Genomic DNA, 15496 nt, shown 5'->3' with positions numbered 1-15496 from the left:
GTCACTATACATCTGTCAAAACAACTCATGAAGTCCTTTACTGACATTTTAACTTGTTCTGAAAGTCCTCTGGAGGCCGGTGATTTTTTTCGAATAATGACATCCATTTACCAGTCTTGATGACTTTTTCAGAGGAGGAATGGAGCCTTGCTGTCGCCTGGGTGAGATTCATTTAGAAAAGGTAGTGGATGGGAGGAAACTGTAACTCCTGAAATTCCTCTCCCAGCCCACAGCCCCACTCAGGAAGGAGGTTGTGGCTCACCTAAAACCCATCTGCACAAAACCATCCCTAGGTCAGGACTAGGTAAGACTAGCCTTATTTTTAGAGTTTGATGAGCAAAAGATACCAGTGCTGAATTTTTCATAACATCATACAGGTCCTGAGATGGTGATGTGAGGACACTATGACAGTGACAGTTCACATTTCCACTGCAATTTCCACTCTCTAGGTCTAGAAAGGCTAGAGTGAGATTAAGGTCTGTACCTTCACTAGGGTGAAAAGAATTATGAGTCCCAGAGAGCTATTTTGCATTGTTACCCAGGTCTTGGTGAGATTGGGTTAAGGCTGGTGGCTTATAAAGCATTTCCCTGCAAGCACCCCTCCCTGATCCTGGACTGGATAGGACTAGATTAGAGACAGGATTTAGATTAGAAGAATAATGGGTCTCATATCTGAAATTGCCATAGTATCTTCTAGGGTTTGAGGAGGTAGAAGAAGGGCATCTTTTTGAAAGGGCTACCTGCAGTTCAGAGTCTGTGAGAATACAACTTTGTGTCATTTAAGTATTCTGAACAGTAAATATATTCTGGACTAACATCTAAATCCTCAAATGTTTAAAATTTATATATCTGATCTAGGTTCACTGTTTGAGTTTCCTTTTCTAAAAAGTGGAGATAGAGAAGAATCTAGTGTATTCATTACCCTGACATAAAAATCTAATGTGAATTCTCTGATTATCTCTGGAAGTCCCTGTCATTCTCTGTTCATTATAAAGAGAATGTAGGCAACTAGGTTGGATGGTATGACAACATTTAAGATAAAAGTTCCTTTAAAGAATCTCAACTTTGCTTGTTGCTATGGTCTATACCATTTGTAACACAAACTTTGAAATGCCATTATTTCATTCAGCCCCATGATTTCACTGTGCAGGTGGATCCACGCACCAGAGATGAGAAACTGCCAGTGTTCATGTCATCCACAGAGTGCCGCTAGCACCTTTTCTTGTAGCCTGTTAAAACAGTGAGAGCTGAAAGAATCTCACTAACTGGAATTCAAATACAGGATATCTAAAGAAACAGTAAAAAAAAATTCCTCCTCCTCCCATGTCTCATTTGGCAGTCAAAAAAGCCTGCTGCGAAATGAGCAGGTACTCAAAAGACTTTTTGCTGTGAAATAATAAGAATCAACATTATTAACACAATAAAAATGCATAATTATTAGCTGAACTGTAGAAAAAAACAGCTCGGGATTCTGTGCAAAGAAAGATCCTAGCATGTTGTTTCTTTAATGATAAATTTTCAGGCTAAAAGCAAGTCATCAAAATTAAAAGGTATATGAAAAAGGGTAGGAGAAAGAAAGAGTATGTAAGATGAAGAATAGACAGAATAATATGGAGTTTCACATTATTTTACAAATTCTCTGCAGTTCTTTAAACAGGGTCCTGAGAATGCAGTACTTATGGCTAACCCGAAGCCAAGGTCTATCCCTGTGTATGAGGCAGCAAAATGCTGTGTGTCTCTGAAGGAACCTTGAAGAGTTGTGATACAAAGCTGTATTCTTGAAATGCCTCATTTACCAAGTGTCCAGAACTATCTGTTTCCTTAAATTTTGTAATAAGGGAAGGACCAAAAGTTTGGTAGAGTCAAGAGTTGCTTTTATCCCACTACTGTCCAGCAGGTAAAGAAGTATGGTCCTAAGCATGCTTTATCACAAGAAAGGCCCAGAGAAATGTATCTTGATTTTCTACTGGAGCATGCCAAAGATATAATTGGTGTACTCTTGAAGGGTACTTTGCCACTAATGGATAACCCATCCTTTTTTTTTTTTTGGAAGTGCAACAAGTTCTGAAAACATATATGTAACATTTAGTGTGTTTTATATGTTAAGAGAAAAATAATTTTCTTAAAATATACAACTATAAAATTCAAAGATACAAATATACTAAAGAATAAGGATACAAGACAATTAAAGGAAAAGTGAGAAGCTCTAAAATCCCTCCTTTTTCAAACTGTTTTTCACAAGCTGTTCTTATTCCCAGCTCTATTGGTTCACTGTGGAGTTTGGTCTCTGCAAGCAAAATGGATTGATCAAAGCTTACGGGGCAGGACTGCTTTCATCTTATGGGGAGCTTATGGTATGTGTCAAAAGCAAAGTGTTGAAAGATTTATATAATCCGGTTTTCTGAACTCTCTGGTAAAAGCAAATTATGTTCTTCTGCATAAACTGGTACAATTTATAATTCAGATTTTTCTTTTGCAAAGAAATTAATTCTCCCTTCCCAGAAGTTACTGAGTAGAGGAAAAACTACTGTGGTAATGTACCTGTCTTCCATCTAGAAATGAAATGCAATGAAAGCAACCATCCTATAAAATATTAGATCTGTAGTAATGCAGTTGACTTTAACATAAAACTCACGTACCTTTCTGAATTACTCACTAGAGGGCAATATTATGCCTACTATGAACTCAGCTGTTTCATCCATGCCATTGATATTCACACAGATATGAACCAGAAAGGCACTTACTGACTGGACCAAATAAAGTGCAAAGAAACTGTAAATAGCATGGACACTTACAAAAAGAAAATGCTTTAATATTTTACATTCCTAAATAAATTTCAAAACTAATTTTAGCTCTAGTTTTACATAGATGAAAATCTGTGTACACAGGTTTGATAATGCCCTGCTTGGACAGATTAGCTGTGGAAAGAGGAACCATACACCTTTACAGAAATTTTATGGATTTCCCTTCCTTTGGACAAACAGCTGATAGGAGAGATATTAACTTCTTAGTTTTGCAGAGCAATGAAGCAGGTAATGATTTTTTAATTGCAAAAGCTCTAAACTGGTATCAGTAGGTCTCAACTGCTTCAGGTTGTGCAGGTACTGGATGATTTTTTTAAATTTTGTAGGAGCCAAAGGAAAATAAATAAGACTCTTTTGAAGCACTTTTATAAACCAGAAACTTTTCTTTCTTTTTTTTTTCCTGGGAGATATATCTTAAGCTTAACACATAAACCAGCAGCCTAGCAGGGCTACATTCACATGTAACAGTTGCTGAATTAGCATAGCTTGGACTCCCATAACTGGAGATCTTTGGATTGTTATGACAATAAACATATTGCAAAACTGTCCTCATGGTGTACAGTCAGCCCACTTCCCGTGTCAATTCAAGACATTTAAAGTAGGAGACCCAACAGAGGGGCAGCTGAAATTAACACAGAGAAAGGGGAACCCTCCCAGACATCAGCCCTCATTTTACCACTTGCTGAGTTTAGCACTGGTTTTCTCCCAACACTTGCAATTTGGAGATTTTTGTGAGTGAAATCTGTAGAGAGCTTTCTCTCTTGAAAAGCTGAGAGATCTGCATGCTCGTTAGCCCTCTAGAGAAATAAACATGACTTCCTTTCTTCACAGCAGCCTACTCTTGGCCTGATTGCTCATGAATTTCAGTGTGCTAGCACTACTGCAGCAGGCATCTGTGGAACAATGAAGTGTATTGCTTTGAAACAGCAGATCAATAAGCTCCCCTACCAATTAGGCTCCAGTGCAATGCATTTTGTTTACATGTCTATCTGTTCTAGGATAAGGCTGAGGCTACTGTTTATTTGAAAATCCTTCAATACTTGCTATTTTCACTGCCAACAAACAGGAAAAATAAACTTGCATTTATTTACCTGGTAGAACCATAAAGATCCAGTGTCAAAGCATAATTCAATGCAACATTTATTATAATCTGCTTATCTTAATATTTTATAGTTTTAAGTCAAATTTATTTACATGTTAAACAGGGTACTAAAGGGTGCAGGTAATCATATTGCTGATACTTATGTAGCTTTCATAGCAATATGCACCCCAGAATCTATCTGTATGATGTTGCCTCTTTTTTTTTGTGTAATTTTGACACAGATGAAGGTAAAAAAGTCTCATCATAAAATGCTCGCTTTTGGAGAGTCTGGATTTCAGTGCACCAGATTTGTGCTCTCTCCCCTCTTTTTCTGTCCTTTTCTTCCCCAGACACCAACAAGCTCTTCTGCTTTTGATTAAAGCAGTAGGCAAGAACTGCTTGTGCACAAAACTGTGCTATATAACACAAAACTACAACTGCATCTCGAACTCCCTACCTCCGAGGCTGACAATGGAAGTCATAACCATCCTTGAGTTGATAAATGGCAGTTTCTTTTCATTACTTGTACCATCAGTAGTTGTTGGGTAAAGCTACTGGATAAACTTTTGATAAAGCTGGGTCCACCTGGGTCTTCATCCGTCATATTACTGAAAATACATGCAGATGTGATGGCATTGATATTCAATAGGTAGTGAAGAAGAATTATCCACCTTCCAACAATGTGTTCATCTTGTACATAACACCTAATTCTGAGGATGGCAAGTAGTTAACCAGTAATGCTGTTATGCACCCTCTACAATCCCTGTGTGAACTCTGCAAGTTCATCACTGTGTAGCTTCTGGGACAATGTCTTAGTGGTTCTGTGCACTTCACCTTGAGCATCTGAAACTTTTTATGTACAAGTTAATTATATTCATGGCTTTAGGTGCTGAAGTTTCCTTCTGTGGCTGACTGATTCATCTTTTTATTTAGAATGAAACTGAAATATAAAAATATTTCCATTTAATCTCTGTATTCTGCATAAGCATCTGATTCTAACTTCAGTATGGACGGTGGCAGTGCAAGTAAAGAGGTGAGGTCCAATGCCTTAGCACCTGCTAGCAACCTGCAAATGTATACCAACTGTTTCTTTTATGGCTGAAGAGAGGAACTATGTGTAGTGCAGTATCTATTCATAGGAGATTTTTTGTTTTTTAGAAATAAAGCAGAGGCTAGACAGATCTGTTTGAGAAGATGAAGACTGGACGATAGTGAGGCTCATGATAGACTTCGGTTTCTTGCAAAACACAGTTTGCAGTTTTAGGCTGGCGCTTGGGAAAGCTCTAGATAAGTTTTGTTGCTGCTTGGGAGAAAGCCATTTTCCATGCTAAAAATTATCTACCACTCTTCTCAGTATGGGTCCAGAGGTGGGCTTCTGCATGGAGTTCCCAGACTTGATTCCCTATCATTCAGCTGATCGACATATTTGGCACAGGCAGTGAAATTTTCGGCACTTTGCTGGCAGTGAATATAACAAGTACTGTGGGATTATCACTGTGGGTCATGTGCTGGAGGAGACACACTGCAGCAGTCTGTGCAAAGGAGGGTTTTCCTCATCACTGAAGGCCTCTAGACCAGGAATAGCAGGATGATTTGGTCATTGAGGAGGCAATAAGGGCAGGAGTTACTAAGGTTAAATGGTTAGCTACAAGAAGAGAACACCTAAGCAGCTGGGGAGGGTGAGCACCAGTACATTCAGCTAATGTGGTATGAGAACTTAGCATCACCAAGAAGCCTGGGAACATCCCTGAACTGCAGCCTGGACTGACTCTCTGTGGGTATGTGACTGCAACCCAGGGAACCACATCCTGACTGTGAAATCTTCGAAACATTTCCCTTTGCTCCACAGCACAGACTCTCAGCAGTTTAAACTCAACTTCAGGTAGATATTTGCTTTGGATGAACTGATCCTGCCCGAACTCAGGGCAAAACCTGGGGGAAAGGCAGAGGATGAGAGGTAGAGCTAGAAAATATCTGCATGAGTCTTGCACTTGAATCCCTGTTATCTAACAAATGATTTGGTAACAGCAGCTATATATCAGAGGGATAACCATACCCGAGTCTAAACTGAACAGTTGTAATGGGTCTGACTGCTGGCCAAACTTGCCTCCTCTGAACTGTAAGAATTCCTCCCCGACAGCTCTCAGTATTGCACTGTTTATTTCACTATATTCTGTCAGCTGTTCTACATTATCCAAAATGCTTCTTCTGTTAACACTCAGCTGGACTCTGTCCTACATACTGTAAAATCTTATGGCTCATACCGCACTTCTGGCAACACTCAGTGCTACATATGCTTTTCTTGCAGCACAACTAGTACTTAACTTTTAGAGGCCTTTAAGGCCATCCAGTTTCAAGCTGAACTTCCACTGAAATCAATGGGATTTCAGTTCTGCTTCAAAACTGACAGCATAGCGGGACCCCTGTCAGGTTTTGAGTTTCTGAAATCTTTTCCCGTTAGTCCCCAGAGCTTCTAAGATTCTAAGAGCAGCCTCATGTTTGTGTATACACCAACCATCTTAGATTGTATGAGTGCTCTCCAAAGTTTATTCTTCAATTACACACTGAAATGAAGAGCAAGAAAAACACCATCTTTTAGAATTTTATATTATTGTTCTATATTTTTTTTTCTTTAAAGCCATGTATGTGTTTCTGCACCAGTTCTGCAGCACATTGGTCTCCTGGTTAAGGCAGGCCTCCAGTGATGGATAGTTCAGGCCTGGTTCAGTGAAATATCAAAAAATGGGCTTAAGGATACTGTCTGAATTTTTCCAGTTAGCAGACTGAACTGAAAGTCTTCTGCTGTGTCACCCACTCTTACCAGTTATTTACAAGTACCATAAGAGTTGGTATTTGGATTATAAAATAGCAAAAGGAGCCTTCTGAAGGTTGAGGAAGGAGAGAGAAAGGCAAAGAGGTAGATAATAAAGAAGGGGTGGGTACTAAAAGACTGTTCCTAAGTGGATGAGACAGTCTGAAGGTGGATAAAATGGTTTTAACATTGACTGAGATGGGTTGCCTTTTTCCTTTTTGTTTGCACCCAGGACACTTCACCACAGTGTCTGTGGGACACCAACCTGGCCAACTAGAGGCACAACCAGCTTTCAGGCACATCTATGATGCAGTTTAAATGTCACTAGAGCTGAGCTAGCTTTAAAGGACCTCATTTGGGCTTCAGGGGCAGAAAAACTGTCTAGGAACTCACTTTATACCTGACCTGTGTTGCCTTCCTAGGACTGTGTGATGATATTAAGCTGGTGTCTGGTTTAAACATATCTCCAGTGTATGTAAACAAATGATAGAGATGTGCCTATGGACCACAGTGTGGACAGAAGTGGCTTCTGTAATCCTCCTGTTTGCCTGAGGGACAATGTAAAAGAACTTGAGAACATATAAAAGAACCTCTGTGGGTCCAAAGACACAAACACGCACACACAGAGGATACTGCTTATTTATATTTTGGGCTTCAAGGAAGATTTTAGGCTGCTATACTGACCTAGGAGCTGTGCATAAAACACAGAAGCATTCTATCTGTTCTTCAGTACAGGAAATGTGAGATTCGTGACATGGGCAAGGGGGCTTTGAAGTACTGCTGCACAGGACTGGGAATCTTCTATGATACTAGTTGAAGAAAAGCAGCATGATATTATTTTCTGCCAGATACTTATATTTTGGGGAGTGCCATAGACTTTCCCTTCCATGTCTGGGAACATGGCTCTGGTATCCAGTAGTCCATCAATATAATATAGGAAATATATATTTATTTTTTTTTAATTTATTTTTTTAATATTTATTATTTGGTTTATTAACTGCTAATTATGAAAATCAGCTTTGACCTGTGAAAGAACAGGACTTGATATTACTCCTAACTATTCCACAAAGAGAATTTCACAGTCCAGCAGGGACTAATTCTTTCTCTGTTCATTCACCTGCTCTAACCTGTGTTGTTCCTGCTACAAAGTATGCTTTGTCAAACAAGCCAGAGTACAAGCCTTTTGATCCAGAAGTGACTGCAGTTCACCCCTATCAGGATCAAGCCTTCCAACCTGTCTATTTCATAGCAGAAAATTTTGAAGATGCCAAGGTCAAGCTTCAGTAAGTAAAGTGATTGTGGGTATTTTCATTGAGGGGGTCACACTGGCTTGAGTCTTAATTTCAAATACATGTACCACTATTGCAATAACCATGCCAGGCTAACTCATTGCATCTGCTTAATGGCTTTTTTACAACAAAATTAAACGTGAGCTTGTTTATCTCAGAAAAGCTTCATAAAAATTCAGAATTATATCTTGTTATACCCTGTCCCATGCTTAATCTTAACAATGCTTCATTTTAGCAACTTCTTAAGTAAAGTCTGTAACTAATAGTGAGAGTGCAGTCTCACCCTATGTGCTAGTCCATACAAAGAGGAGGCCATGAAGAACTGATTTACCCAAGGTCACACAGAAATTTTATAGCAGTCTCAGGAATTAACATGGATCAGCAGGGGGCTTAAAAACAAGATTGCTTTTCTCCTCCGATTATATCTGCACAAGAATGCAGAATCAGCATTCACAGGCAATATAATTTCTACACAGTAGCTGACTGCAATCCAAATGACAATATTTCAAATTAGCTCGAGGTGTTTCTAAACATATTTCTTTAACTGTATTATGTTATGCAGTAAGGATTTTTTTTCTTTTTCTTTTTTTTTTTCTTTTTTTTTTTTTTTTTTTTTTTAAAGTAAGCAGAGTTTAAATTCTGGCCTTCGTCTCCAACAGTTAGAACAACATGACCAATTCTGTCTGGAGGCTGATTGTAGAGCTACTGGGGAGCATGTAGGAGCTGAAATGAGGAATTTATTAGAAGAAAAGAACCTGAGCCAGACTTCTTCCCTACTGTCCCCACCTCTCCCCCAGAAGCACTGTCTGCTGGGGCTATAGCAATGGCTAATTAGGCTCCTCATCTTAAATCTGAATGTTCACGTTAAATTTTTAATATGTGTAAAAACGTAGGTGAGAACTTACTGGCAGAAGAGAGAGGACTTGCAGAGCATTTGACTCAGGCAAACCTGGAAAGAACATACGAGGACAAGGAATACACCATTCTCAGACTTGAAGCTTTTTAATACGTTTTTTCAAGACAGTTGCACAGCCAAAGCTGCTCAAAATAACCAAAGGCACAAGAATCTGTCAGCACACAAAACATATGGCAACATCAGTACAGGGGGTTCCTACCAGCGTGTACTTAATGGAAATATTGTCAAAAATAGCAAGCAATCATGTTTTTTTCTTTTAATAGAGACAGAAAAATAGAGGATGCCTAGTATCAACAGGTTTTTAGAATTTTACGCAGAAAGAGCTACTCCAGGTTATTTCTTGGAAGTGAAGGCGGCAGACATGCTGTGCTCCTGCATTCCTCAGCTTGTGGTTGTAATAACTCTGAATTGTGTTAGTGTAGAACTGTGAGAGCACAGACGGGTCTAAGCCAGCCACGCTGAAAAAAGGCACTGCAGATCTTCAGGGCTGCAAGTTGTTCTGCCATGGGGAGGATGCACTGCACCAGACAGCATTAAAGAGTATCAGTGAGGACGTGTCAGAGCAGCCTCTGCTCCCCGATAAGTCCATGACCATATAGTGAGAAATTAGGTCCTGCAGGTTTTACACTTAAGGAAGTACCTTTTGAACTAGAAGCTCTGTCTTCTTCCCCCACAGAAGCTACACAATGAAGATCAAGAAGCCTTTTGCTCTATACTATGACCCCTTCACCAACAGCGCTGAAATTATGAACACACCACAGAAAGTCAAGAAGGCACTCTGTCAGATGAAAGAGGAACTAAAAAACCTCTGCTTGGCCCTTGAAAACATCTCTTAAAACTACAGCAGTTCATCTCACCTGTCAATGAGATACTTGAAGGTGGTTTCAGCACTTGAAGAGTTAGTGATGAAGCTGTAGTTGTATGCAAAAATCTTTAATGTGCAAACCAGCTCAGTTTATCTAATCTTTTCCCTGTAATTTATGCTGCTGACTTAAACACATTAGTAAGTTCCTATTTAGTATGTTTCAACGACATGAAAGACCAAATTATTCCAATTTTTGGTAGGTGATATGAGCTACATCTGTTTGCAGTGTATTTATTTGTTATTGGACTTTATTGGTTTTTTTTTATTCCCCTGTCACCTTTTCAAGTTATCTATCACAAAATAGCATAGTAACTTTCATCCACACAGTCTTTTATTTGCTGCCTTCATGACATGATCACAACCTCTTAGGCTGGCTAGCTGCCTACAGTTAGCAGTCCTTGCAGCTAGCTCATTGCTGCTAGCAATTATTATCATCTACTGTGCTCACAAACTATGAATGGTTCCCTTACAATGTGCAAATACAAGACTTTGTAAGAGGAACACTTTACTTCTGCTCACTATTTATTTTTTAAAATACTCATTCAGTAGCCTTCAAATATGACAAAAAGATTTCCTGTCGCATTTCAGATCACAGAGTATTTGTACTTTGGCTAAAAGAAAAAGCAGAAAATAAAAGACCCAAGATGCTCTGGCTCTGTCACATACAAGGGTGCTTAATTTGAATTCCGAGGAGAAGATTTTTGTGTAAGGAAAGATTTGCAAAGAGGCCTTTAAGAGATAGGCTTCTGCTGGTTTTTCATGGGATTCAGATTCTCCAGGATACCTTTAAAAATCTTTGCTTCTTATTGATGTCATGATGACTGTAGTAATAACCAAAAGGTCAAATATATGGAACATCTAGTGGAAAACCTAAGATCAACCACTAGCAGCTGTATAGCCTTGCTATGGAACAAATATCTGATATGTGCTCCAATTCATCTTTTTGCCTCTCCAGCCCCTCTCTGAGATGTTCCTGAAATTTATCTACAATCTGCAGGTCATGTTTCCTAGAATCAATCTAATAAGTGCCTATTCCAGAGTTTCATGTTCTTCATGTCCCCTTCCTTCCTCTACTATTCACAAATAGAAAGTTTAGGAAAAGAAGACGATGCTCAAGACAGGAAGGATTCCATCTCCTCTTAGCAGCAGTACAAAGAGATGGGGTTGATGCAGGCTACAGGTATGGCATAAGCAGGCAAAATGTGGATCTCATGGCTCAAGCTGGGTGATAGTGATCCACAAATGTGATTCATCCTGTGCAGCTTAGAAGCCCTACTCATTTATTCAAAAGTGTGTTTAGCATGTGGCAGACAGCTACCCTGTGCACTGCTACCCACCAGCTGCCAGTGTACAGGGTCTGAACTCTGAGGTAAATGTGAGGTGGTTTGGCTCTTGACGGAAAAGGAGTTATCATCCCTTCCTGAACTGGTCACTGTGGGATAGGAGCATGTACACAGACAGTCACGACAGAGCAATCCACATGCTGTTACTTCATGCAGAGCTTATCTCACTGTAATTTGTCCACGTGCCAGACCCTAAAGAAACTGTCTTATTGAAAGTTAACGGAATGCTGTCTCTTAAACCTTCATGTCTACAAGCACTTCAGCAAATTTTCCCATGGGTAGTAATACTCAAGATCTGGGGAGCTGTTGCAAATGCTTGATTTTATTAAAGTGTGGTGATGCCTGAAAAATTTGGAAGTATCTTGACAAAAATGGTTATGAGACCCCCTTTCTCTCAACAGCAGGAGCATCCCAAGCTTTTTTTTTTTTTTTTTTTCAAGTCCAGGATTCTTCTATTCTATTCCAGAAGAACACTTACATATCATAAACCCTGTTTTGCTAGAAATTCAGCCAAGGACAAAGCTGAAGTGAGTTCCTTCCCTTCCAGTATATTTCTACTGCGATGGAGGATGATCTCTCAGCATGCTTTTATGGATTTAATTCTACTTATCCTGCTCATAAACACACACACACAAATACCCTTTCTCCTCAGAGCAATTTGTTTCCTTACATATTGTAATAATTTATCTGTCTGCTTCCTGCCAATTGGTGCACAGGCAAAAATGTTTGATAGCTCACAACAGATTGTTTTCAGAAGTATTATTTTCATCAATCAGTCCTTTTACAGTGAAAATTGAATCATGTGCTCCAGTTCTGTGTATTTTCTTTTTCTTTCTTTTTAAGTGGAAGATAATGCCAGAGCGGAAGAGCTATCAAAATATTTTCTATAGACGGATTCTGTAGGCCATAGGGTCTTTTTCATGTATTCCCTCTGAAATGGTTGAATGTGGAATTTAGACTTGAGTTTGGCTATTACTCAGAACAGACCTATATTTGGAAGAAATGAGAGACCTGATGGATTTGTTTTGCCCAAGGCCTCACACTTTCCTTGGAGGGACTCCAGGCCCGCCCACACACCCTTGTCTTTTCCAGTTCCTGTAGCAAGGAGAGAAAAAGAAGCCATTTGGAGCCAGATTCTCCCACCCTTACACACGCTGAGTAGTACCCAATCTCTCAAGCAATCCCAGTGACAGTCCTGAGCCTGTCTAAGGTGCTGTACACAGAGCACAAGAGCGGGATTATCAAAACCACTGTGGGTGTACTTGCATTTTTTTATTGTCTTAGTGATAGTCAGCTGGCATACTCGACTAGGGGAGGCTCCTCCAGTGAAACTTAGAGGAGCTGCAAAAGTAATGGATTTGGCTACTTGAACTTTTAAGATGTGTAAATGTTTTTCCAAAGGAGGTAAATCTTTCCCTCCTTCCTCAGGCAGAACCTACCCCAGGATAGCCATGTTTGACACTCCCCTCTAAGAAGGTCCAAATTCTTTTCTTTTTATTCAATATAGTGACAAAACAAAAGTCTTCAGGGTTACATCCTTATGAGTTACACTAGTCATTCTGCTCTTCCAATAGTCATTCTTTCACTTCCTCACAGAAGCCAAGAAGTACCTCATACTCCTGTCAGTCTAAGGCAGCAGTGATGGGAAAGGCAGCAATGGGGCCTCCTGATGAAAATAATGGCACAGAGGAAAAAGCACCAACCAGTAAAAATATGTCTTTTTGTCAGTTTGCATTTCAGCAGTTTTGTATTAATCTTACACAAGAAGGTTCCAAAGCCAAGTAAAACACATCTTGTGACTTGAAACTGAACTGATGAACTCCCCATGGGTCCTTTGCTTATCCTGATAAACTTATTTTTCCTAGATGGAGTGCATTTAGAACAAAATAGTGTATGTTATTAAATCTGTACTGTGTTGTTCTGTTATACATGGGAGAGTTAGTAAATTCAGTTTGTGGGTTTGGGTTTGTTTTGTTTTTTGGTTAACCAAGTCTGTCCTCTACCAATTTTGGTCCACCTTCAAGTCTCCAGCTGCTTCACTGCTTCCCTGCAGATTTGCTAGGGATGCCAAGGGTACCACTGTGTAAGGAGAATACACAGTTATGCAATTTGGGGAATTTGGCAGGACAGGAAGAGGAAATTTAGGCTGGCCTCCCACCCACTCCCATGAGAAACAGTGTTGTATTACAATGCAGAGCTGTCATCCTCAGAAAGACCTTCTCAATCATTTCCCTTTTGTTCCCTTAACATTTTGATCTTTGTACTACCTGGTGAATGTAAACCTTATTTAACCACTTCAAGAAAGGCTAGCGGGGGGAGAAAAAAAAAAGAAAAAAGAGAAAGACCTTCCAAGAAGAAAAACTTCATTACCCTAAGTCTTCCTTATCTCTGATGATCTGTGAAGGAAGAAGAAAACAAATCAAAGCAAGCTTCCATGGAAATGATAGCATATTCCTGAAAAAACCTAAAACATTTAATTCTTCCATGTACAACCACACGCATGAAGATCTCCTTACACCCATCACTGAAATGTCATCATTTACCCAGTAAATCGTGACCATCAATTAACCATGCATAGAAGTGTTACATGACTTCTTGAGTCAGGAAGTGAAGCTACCAGGAAAAACCCTCCAGTAGCTTTGCCTTAAACACATACTGCAAAAACATAAGGCTCTCTGGAGCCTGCTTCCATAGATATCCTACAGCATGGAGAAATTCCAGTTGGCATAGAAACAGAGGGGTATATACATACATTCCTGGTAATCTCACCCACCACTAATCAGGAGTTTATACATGGGCTTTGAGATTCAGTTAGAAGACATTACTTTGCAGCATTCTTCAGCTGGCGCATGATCAGAGGTTGGCAGAAAGGGTTACTGGCTGTATCATATTAAATATACATTAAGTTTGGGTAATGCTGGTGGCTGAGGCCCAAAGTGAAAGCAAATCTCTGGCACCTTCTCCCACCACAAAAATTCCTCAGGGGAAGGAAAGACAGACTAGAAAAAGAGTCTGACTGACAACTGGCAGAGCAAAGGGATGAGGAACCTAAAGCACCGGTGGATAGGCCTGAAACGTTTGCTTTGCATATGCTGTTTCATTATACTTGAGAAATGTTTCTGTCTGAAAGGGAGCTTTTTAGTGTAAAGGAGGAAATTTGGTACCTATGAGAGTGTGGAGGAGTTTAGGTTAGTTAGGACTTTTTAATCATGCCTGAGGAGTGTTAGCCTTATCTAAGGTATTTACTTTCAACATGGGGTGCAAAGCTTGGAAAGTAGAAAAGGCGTCTTTGGAAAAGAGTTTTTTACATGGTGAGTGGAAAAGAACACACCAGAGAAGAGCAACAAGACTTGTGAAGGGTCTGGAACACATTTCTTGTGAGGAACCACCAGGGGAGCTGGGTTTATTTAGTCTGCAGAAGAGGTGGCTCGAGGGCACCTCATTGCTCTCTACAACTACCTGAAAGGAGGTTATAGCAAGATGGGGCCAGTCTCTTCTGCTGTGCCTGCAGTGAGAGGACAAGAGGAAATGGCCTTAAGGTGAGACAGGGGAGATTCAGATTAGATATTAGAAAAAAAATTTTTCACTGCTAGGATAGTCAGACATCAGAACAGATTGCCCAAAGAGGTGGTGTTCAAGCAGCACCTGGATCTGGTGCTGGGTGATATGGTTTAGGAGTTACAGTGGTAATGCCATTGGATTGAATGATCTTGAAGGTCTCTTCTAAACTTTATGATTTTATGATTCTATGAAAGCTGAAGCTGACCAGGCCTTGCTGCCTTGTGAGACATCAGAGTCCTAAATTTTGAGAAGGTTGTCTTAGGAAGGAAAAGTGAACAGCTGGCCACAGAAAGCACTGCCCCTCAAAATGAAGACAGTAAAACTTTTATTCCTTGAACTGTGTGCTAGGTGCTGTCTTTTACCCCAACTACTTTGTCAAGAGTTTTGTTTTTAACTTTAATTTAAAATTTTATCTATTGATCCCTTCGATTTGTGTTTGCAAATAGGGAAAATTAAGCCACTGAACAGGAGAAAGTTCAATATTATTTTCCCAGGGGTTTGGGTGAAACTTGAGCAACACATGGACACTCTTAATTTTAAACCTGGCCCTTGCTGAAGGCAATTAAGACCTGGCAAAATAGTTATACTTGAGTAAAAGAGGTGACAGCTACCATCTGATGTATCGAAACCAAACCTCTACTCCCATCCACAACCAGTGGTATTAATCTTCAAGGTACATCTTTCACAACGTTAACTGTGATAGATTTAAACATAAACTACTGAATATAAAACATAGCACCTAACACCTGCCAGGTAGAGTAACTAGAAGAATTCTCCAGTTTGGAAGTTGAGTGGCTGCTTTATAAAAATTTTAGATGCCATTTA

General features: G+C 39.7%; 1 protein-coding gene across 1 annotated transcript in view; it reads left to right on the top strand.

Moving 5' to 3' along the window:
* LOC103761387 (tyrosine 3-monooxygenase) overlaps window positions 1–9738 on the top strand; it is a 30319-nt gene extending 20581 nt beyond the window's left edge. Inside the window, exons 11-13 of the mRNA XM_008927987.1 lie at window positions 2259–2354; window positions 7847–7980; window positions 9579–9738. Coding sequence (XP_008926235.1) covers window positions 2259–2354; window positions 7847–7980; window positions 9579–9738 — 390 coding nt within the window. The remainder of the gene's footprint in view (window positions 1–2258; window positions 2355–7846; window positions 7981–9578) is intronic.
* The last annotated feature ends 5758 nt before the right edge of the window (window positions 9739–15496 follow it).

Source organism: Manacus vitellinus, unplaced genomic scaffold (assembly GCF_001715985.3).
Source record: "Manacus vitellinus isolate BGI_N305 unplaced genomic scaffold, ASM171598v3 scaffold_5_pilon, whole genome shotgun sequence".
Lineage (NCBI taxonomy): Eukaryota > Metazoa > Chordata > Aves > Passeriformes > Pipridae > Manacus > Manacus vitellinus.
The sequence above is the reverse complement of the archived record's forward strand: the minus strand, read 5'-3'. Positions and strand labels throughout refer to the sequence as shown.